Source organism: Mustelus asterias, chromosome 24 (genome assembly GCF_964213995.1).
Source record: "Mustelus asterias chromosome 24, sMusAst1.hap1.1, whole genome shotgun sequence".
Classification (NCBI taxonomy): domain Eukaryota; kingdom Metazoa; phylum Chordata; class Chondrichthyes; order Carcharhiniformes; family Triakidae; genus Mustelus; species Mustelus asterias.
In genome coordinates this window covers 11,273,310-11,281,513 of record NC_135824.1, presented here as the reverse complement: position 1 = coordinate 11,281,513, position 8,204 = coordinate 11,273,310, and the positions used below count along the sequence as shown (strand labels likewise).

Sequence of the window (8,204 nt, the reverse complement as noted above, 5' to 3'; positions counted from 1 at the left end):
ATTAGCCTAACTGCTCCTGGAGTCAGGGAACAAAGAAGATCAGTTAATGATCATGTTCTTGGTCCCTATCCATTCTGGACAATGTACACATGTCTAGTGGGAATAGTGACCGCCTAACCATTGATAAGCACTATGTAAACTCAGGTAGTAAGTGCAATCCCTTGGACAGATACGACAGAGTTGTTGACCTTGTCGAGCCTTTACCCAGCATGCCCTACATTTAGTTCTGCTTGTCCTCAGTTGCGGTCGTTGCGACCAGTGAAAATGTGAGCAAAGGAGTTCAAAGAAACGAAGCAGGAAGACAAATAATCACCACAGCTTGGGAGGATGTGATGCAATCCACCCAACAAAGCCAACACCAGAGTCCCAACTGAAATTTCCAGCAGCCTTTCTTAGAGAGGTGTAGGTGCAGAGAACATGCTTTGAATGATGCTCTTTATCCTGGCTGTTTTCCTGATCAGAAATTTGGATTCCTTGATTCTTTCCACCAGACTATGGAAGGCCAGAAGGACTCCATGGTAGGTTTCTGCAGCTGAGGTTTCACAAAACTGGCAGCCTGTTGCCAAAGCAAGAAGCCTTCCCTCCTCACTGGAGACCGTCCTTTGATGACCGAGGTCCCTCTTGTTTCCCACAATGACGATGGGAGCTCTGTCAGTGCCAGGGGAATCTTTCATTGACTTGATGAACTGGATCTCTTGTTGAGCTACATTGAAACTGGCCCGGTCGCAGATGCTATAAACTAGCACAAAGCCGTCTGCCCACTGGATCTGCTTCTCCTTTGCAAAGTTGTGATTTAATTGAGCCTTCAATGTAAACAGAGAATTGAGTTAATCCAAACTCTTCATAGTAAGAAGCCTCACAACACCAGGTTAAAGTCCAACAGGTTTATCTGGAATCACGAGCTTTCGGAGCACTGCTCCTTCATCAGGTGAGTTGCCACTCGCTTGATGAAGGAGCAGTGCTCCGAAAGCTCGTGATTCCAGATAAACCTGTTGGACTTTAACCTGGTGTTGTGAGACTTCTGAGTGTTCCCACCCCAGTCCAACACCGGCATCTCCACATCAAACTCTTCATAACTTCCGCTATATTCCTTTCTTCCGTCCCCGCACTCCGTGGTACTGAATCTCCTTGGGGTGCTGTTCCATGGATGCTGAAAATTCCTGTCCATTGCCCAAGTGACCATTTATTTATTCATTAGTGTCACAAGTAGGCTTACATTAACACTGCAATGAAGTTACTGTGAAAATCCCCCAGTCGCCACACTCCAGCACATGTTCGGGTACACTGAGGCAGAATTTAGCACGGCCAATCCACCTAACCAGCATGTCTTTCGGTCTGGGACGAAACCGGAGCACCCGGAGGAAACCCATGCAGACACGGGGAGAACATGCAAACTCGGCACAGACAGTAACCCAAGCTGGGAATCGAACCCGGGTTCCTGGGGCTGTGAGGCAGCAGTGCTAACCACTGTGCCACCCGCTAAGGCAGTGTGTCTCAGCAGTTATTCAGCCATGGAGACCTCACAGTTGCACTCACTTCTGTCTTTGCCCAATACCGACATTTTGAGACCATGGACCATTTGTATCACCCAATAGCTGTACCCACTAAGATCACAGCACTAATTGAAAAAGGAAATCTAGTTAACATGGGTCTGTATCTAATGGTTAATGTCGAATTAATGGCATTTGCTGTTCTGCTTATAGCTACACACAGAGCTTTGGTGAGCATATGAGCAGCAACTTGCTATCCCCCGGAACCTGGAACGGCGTGGCTCCCTCTACAGGGGGTCTGGACCTATGGGAATAGCACTGGTGACTGCTTTAACTAATCTTGATAAAGAATCCTCACAGAGACATACAGAGCCCAAGCCAGAAATTGTAAATTAGACTATTTGACTGATTGTAAAATTACATACAGAAAGTAAGATGAAGGAGGGAAAGAAAAATGGGGTAGAGAAAGAGAGGCAGAAGAGACAGATTTAAAAAAAATCTGATTTAAAAATCTCCAACAATAATTAAATTCTGAAAAAAAAGAGATTTGTAGAATAAATGTCAGTGCTAGAGAGGTTGTTTCGTAGTTATGACAATTTTTTTTTTTTAAACTTACAATTAAATGGACAAACCCCAACATTTTAAAATGGGTTTAGTGGGTATCTAGCGGATAAACACTGCAACTTCTCACCCTCACACCTATTTTAACATTGAGCTCTTGGTGAGTTAGCAGTGCAGCAAAGCTTGTGTTAAATTAAAGAGCAAGTCTCAGATTTCTGCACTCTAATGCAAATGTACCAATGCCAGAAATTGCTGTCCACTTTACTCCTTAATAGTAACGAGTGCTAAGAACCTCACCACGGAATCGGGGCCAGTTTTATTGCACTGGGCAATGGATTTATCCATCAAAGCATCTGTCTTTTCGACAAGATATTAAACCGAAGCCCTGCCAGTTCTCCCAGGTTGGTGTAAAGGATCCCACTGCACTATTTCTAAGAGCATCCTGCCCAATATTTATCCTTCAATCAACAGCACCTCCGAGGAAACAGATGATCCGTGTTATTCTCACATTGCTGTTTGGGGCAGCATGCTGTGTGCAATTTCCGACACTCAGCCTCAAAAGTACTTCATGGCTGTGAAGTGCTGAGCACGTCTGTGGTCGGGAAAGGCGCTATAGAAATGCAAATCTTTCTGACTTCTGTAGAAAGGTCATTTAGACTCGAAACGTTGGCTGGAACTTTACCATGATGTGAAGATGCCGGCGTTGGACTGGGGTAAACACAGTAAGACGTTTAACAACACCAGGTTAAAGTCCAACAGGTTTATTTGGTAGCAAAAGCCACACAAGCTTTCGGAGCTGCAAGCCCCTTCTTCAGGTGAGTGGGAATTCTGTTCACAAACAGGGCATATAAAGACACAAACTCAATTTACATGAATAATGGTTGGAATGCGAATACTTACAACTAATCAAGTCTTTAAGAAACAAAACAACGTGAGTGGAGAGAGCATCAAGACAGGCTCAAAAGATGTGTATTGTCTCCAGACAAGACAGCCAGTGAAACTCTGTGGGGGTTACAAATAGTGGGACATGAACCCAATATCCCGGTTGAGGCCATCCTCGTGTGTGCGGAACTTGGCTATCAGTTTCTGCTCAGCGACTCTGCGCCGTCGTGTGTCGCGAAGGCCGCCTTGGAGAACGCTTACCCGAATATCAGAGGCCGAATGCCCGTGACCGCTGAAGTGCTCCCCAACAGGAAGAGAACAGTCTTGCCTGGTGATTGTCGAGCGGTGTTCATTCATCCGTTGTCGCAGCGTCTGCATAGTTTCCCCAATGTACCATGCCTCGGGACATCCTTTCTTGCAGCGTATCAGGTAGACAATGTTGGCCGAGTTGCAAGAGTATGTACCGTGTACCTGGTGGATGGTGTTCTCACGTGAGATGATGGCATCTGTGTCGATGATCCGGCACGTCTTGCAGAGGTTGCTGTGGCAGGGTTGTGTGGTGTCATGGTCACTGTTCTCCTGAAGGCTGGGTAGTTTGCTGCGGACAATGGTCTGTTTGAGGTTGTGCGGTTGTTTGAAGGCAAGAAGTGGGGGTGTGGGGATGGCCTTGGCGAGATGTTCGTCTTCATCAATGACATGTTGAAGGCTCCGGAGGAGATGCCGTAGCTTCTCCGCTCCGGGGAAGTACTGGACAACGAAGGGTACTCTATCCACTGTGTCCCGTGTTTGTCTTCTGAGGAGGTCGGTGCGGTTTTTCGCTGTGGCGCGTTGGAACTGTTGATCAATGAGTCTAGCGCCATATCCTGTTCTTATGAGGGCATCTTTCAGCGTCTGGAGGTGTCTGTTGCGATCCTCCTCATCCGAGCAGATCCTATGTATACGGAGGGCTTGTCCGTAGGGGATGGCTTCTTTAACGTGTTTAGGGTGGAAGCTGGAGAAATGGAGCATCGTGAGGTTATCCGTGGGCTTGCGGTACAGTGAGGTGCTGAGGTGACCGTCCTTAATGGAGATGCGTGTGTCCAAGAATGCAACCGATTCTGGAGAGGAGTCTATGGTGAGTCTGATGGTGGGATGGAACTTGTTGATGTCATCATAGAGTTGTTTCAGTGATTGTTCACCATGAGTCCAAAGGAAGAAAATATCATCGATGTATCTAGTGTATAGCATCGGTTGAAGGTCCCGTGCGGTGAAGAAGTCTTGTTCGAACCTGTGCATGAAGATGTTGGCATATTGAGGTGCGAATTTGGTCCCCATGGCTGTTCCGTGTGTCTGGATGAAGAACTGGTTGTTGAAGGTGAAGATATTGTGGTCCAGGATGAAGCGGATGAGATGTAAAATTGCATCTGGAAACTGGCAGTTGTTGGCGCTGAGCACTGAGGCCGTTGCAGCAATGCCATCGTCATGGGGGATGCTGGTGTAGAGTGCCGAGACATCCATTGTGACGAGGAGCACTCCTGGTTCAACTGCTCCATGTGTGCCGAGTATCTGTAGGAAGTCCGTCGTGTCGTGACAAAAGCTGGGGGTTCTTTGTACAATGGGTTTCAGGATGCCCTCGACATAGCCGGAGAGGTTCTCGCACAGGGTCCCATTGCCCGATACGATGGGACGGCCGGGTGTGTTTGCCTTGTGTATCTTCGGGAGGCAGTAGAGATCTCCAACGCGGGGAGTACGTGGGATGAGAGCACGGAGGGTGTTCTGAAGGTCCGGATCAAAGGTCTTGATCAGAGTGTTGAGTTGACGGGTGTGTTCTTTGGTCGGATCTGCAGGTAACTGTCTGTAGTGTTCCTCGTTGTTTAGTTGTCGGTACACTTCTTTGCAGTAATCCGTTCTGTTCAGTATGACGATGGCCCCTCAACCGGGATATTGGGTTCATGGCACACTATTTGTAACCCCCACAGAGTTTCACTGGCTGTCTTGTCTGGAGACAATACACATCTTTTGAGCCTGTCTTGATGCTCTCTCCACTCCCATTGTTTTGTTTCTTAAAGACTTGATTAGTTGTAAGTATTCGCATTCCAACCATTATTCATGTAAATTGAGGTTGTGTCTTTATATGCTCTGTTTGTGAACAGAATTCCCACTCACCTGAAGAAGGGGCTTGCAGCTCCGAAAGCTTGTGTGGCTTTTGCTACCAAATAAACCTGTTGGACTTTAACCTGGTGTTGTTAAACTTCTTACTGTGGAACTTTACCGCCATGCCCGTTGCAGAATCGGGGCAGGCACGGCTCGGAGAACGGAATTCTCCATTGGCCTCGGGCGGAATTTTATGAGCCTCGCCCGAGCGAGTTCATAAAATATCAGCCGTTAACTCTGCCCCTCTCTCCACAGATGCTGCCAGACCTGCTGAGTTTATCCAGCATTTTCTATTTGCATGTCAGGGTCTCTGTTTGATCAGAAATGCCAAAATTATAACTTTTTAATAAAGTTACCGACTGTAACAAGCGGACCACAGTAAAAGTAACTTGCACAATCCTTTGTTGGCAGTTAAACTTGTATAGTTAGGAATTGGCTAATCCACAAAAGCAGCGTTAGCCTTGGGTAGAAGTGGATGGCTGTCAAAAGTTGTACAGGAGCTTACGGGGGGGAAATGTTTATTCTTGAAGAGCGAGTAAGTTAAAATATTGTTGTTGGAACAGGGACTGACTGGGAGGTTTGCAATTAGCCTGCAGTGTTGCACAGAATGAAAGAAGTGATAGAAAAGCTCTGAGAGGTGGCTTTAACTCTTTTTCTCTCTCAACACAGATGCTGAGTCTCCCCCCGTCCCCCCTCTCCCCAGCAATCTCCGTATTTATTTCTAGATTCCCAGCCCTCCACATCATTCTGCTTTTCGATTACTAGGGCAGGAAGCTGGTTGGAAAACCCTCAGGAGAATCGTTTAAATTTCACCAAAAAAAATGTCTTACCTGGACATAGCGAGAATCCCAAATATTGAAAGCCACCCTCCTCCCAGCAACAGTTACATTGTGATTGTAGACAGATTCTGAAACAGAAATTAACCTCGTGGTAACGCAAGCCCTTTAACATGAAACACTGAATGTGCTGCGGCTGTTTAAAAATGCTTACCTATGTCTCCATATTCACCAATGAACTTTCTGGTCAAGAACCGAACGGTCAAAGCTGCAAGCAGAACAAAAAGAAAGCATTAAAGTTGGACTTGTCAGGGGCAGAACTTGGCTTGCATTACATCGGGCTGCCTGATCAGTTTACCAGATTTTCCAACACTGTCTGCTCCCAAGATCACCACATTGGCTTTCATTCTTCTTGGCAGCGATGGGATGGTAAACTCAGCTGAGGTTTCTGCGGGGAATTCACAAAAACCATTTGTAACTTTATGCTGAGCTCCTTCTCTCTCTCTCTCTCCCCCCTACTGCGCGTTCTGAACTGTGCTGGTCGCCCTCACTGTGTGATGTGTGTGTGTGCGATATATATATATATCCACAGACAGATGAAATCACAGACTCCCTGGTGGGCCCACTGTTACATTCCCAGGGACAAACACTCCTCCAAACCCGATGGGGAATTCAAACGAGAAAATGTCTTTCATTTGTGACATTTGGTTACGGCCCTGCTTTGTTTTTTCAAGCATTTTGAATTTCTTTCCAGTGAAAACTTCACATTTTTTTAAGAAAAAGGAGCATTGAAAGGTCCTCAGTGACGCCAAGAGGACGATTTCTCAGAAACTTGATGGAACTGTGTGCTAATGGGCATCTTTTGTCCCCTTATGGGACTGGACTTTTTCTTAAAAGCAAAATAGTCTTGAAATAACTCCTCAGAGTCACCAGATTCCCTTTATTTGCAAACTCCACTCCACTCCTAAGAATGTTTCAGGTACAAAGCCAGAATCCAGAATTGAGCCCTGACACTCCTCAATATATATATGCAGGTGAGGCTCCCTGATTGGACAGGCAATCATTACCGTTCTTTTTGGTCAACAAAATAAATTAAATCAAATTAATAAAGAGACAAATTAAAAGGGGCAACTCCCAAAAGGAAGGGAACCGCCCAAAACAAAGGACAAAGTGGAAGGGAAACTTAAAACATCAAATTAAAATGTGATTAAAGAGGTCAATAATGCACCCCAGTCCCTGCGATGCCCAGCGGGCATGGAAGGCATTAATGGTGCACTCAGATACCTCATGCTTCCTCTCTAGGGATACCTGGCCACGAATATAGCCGCGGTAGAGGGGCAGACAGTTGGGTTGGACGATCCCAGGCAATCATTACCTCAATCAGGGAGCTCATACTCCAAGAGGCCAACCTCATGGGCCTCACTGAAGTCATTACAAGTCTCTAGCAAGGTTCTGCAATCTTGCCATTAATCCATCTTTACACATTAAGAGAATTTAAGGGGATGCATGTAAGGGGGTAAAAAGAAATAGAAGGTTGCCATGATCGAATGAGATGCGGAAGTTTGGAAGGAGGCTCAAAGAGTTAGCACAAGCTGAGTGGGCCGAATGGCCTCTTTCTGTTCCATTAACGCTATGCAATCCAATGTGCTATAATCTGCTTCAAGGTTTCTGGGGTGTTCCTCTATCACACAGGTTCACACTACTTTATTGGTGACCCATCATTTCCCATGACAACTTTAGACATGCCACCTGACCTAAATATCAGTGCACCCAGCAAAATATTGGAATGTTACATCTATGTCCTGGATTTTTTTACCTGAAATTCTGAAGCATTGTGGAGACATTTGACATTCCACAAGTATAAAATCAGCTTGTCCGTGGGGCAGCAAAGGTGTTTAGCAGCAATAATAAAATCAGTGTCGTTTGCACCTCATTCAACAAGGTTAGGGTTTGTACAGCAAGGCTAACATTAAAAGTTCTCCTCAATTCATGGCTGCAAGGATTCCGTGGGAGTCTCTACACAACACACCTGTAGAGGAGCGAGGACAATAACTTATATTTAAACATAGCACAAATGTCCAAACAAGGAGCAAGAGTGGACCATTCGGCCCCTCAAGCCTGCTCTGCCATTTAATAAGATCACAACTGAGAGAGTCACAACAGATAGTATTAGAAGAGGAAGACATAATTATTAATAGAGTCACAACAGATATGTTAGAATAGAGAGTGGTAATTAATAGAGTCACAACAGATATGTTAGAATAGATAATCACAACTGATAGAGTCACAACAGATAATGTTCACAGAATCCCTACAGTGCAGAAGGAGCCATTCAACCGATCAGGTCTGCACAGACTGCAAA

The 8,204-nt window shown here is 45.7% G+C and overlaps 1 protein-coding gene across 1 annotated transcript; it reads right to left on the bottom strand.

The window, feature by feature from the left end:
* Nucleotides 1–392: 392 nt before the first annotated feature.
* Nucleotides 393–6,370, bottom strand: LOC144511485 (ras-related and estrogen-regulated growth inhibitor-like protein). The gene is made up of 4 exons (XM_078241875.1): nucleotides 6,201–6,370; nucleotides 6,057–6,110; nucleotides 5,897–5,973; nucleotides 393–803 (listed from the first exon to the last, which is right to left on the bottom strand). Exons 1-4 carry the CDS (start codon nucleotides 6,247–6,249, stop codon nucleotides 393–395), a joined length of 591 nt encoding a protein of 196 aa, XP_078098001.1. The 5' UTR covers nucleotides 6,250–6,370.
* Nucleotides 6,371–8,204: the final 1,834 nt, after the last annotated feature.

Bases quoted from the DNA above. Each gene is read 5' to 3' on its own strand.
- LOC144511485 (XM_078241875.1), bottom strand. From the start codon at position 6,249: ATGAAAGCCAATGTGGTGATCTTGGGAGCAGACAGTGTTGGAAAATCT. The intron at 5,974-6,056 runs GTAAGCATTTTT...TTTCTGTTTCAG, and splicing joins TGGTGAATATGGAGACATAG to AATCTGTCTACAATCACAAT. The intron at 804-5,896 runs GTAAGACATTTT...TTTACATTGAAG, and splicing joins GGGATTCTCGCTATGTCCAG to GCTCAATTAAATCACAACTT.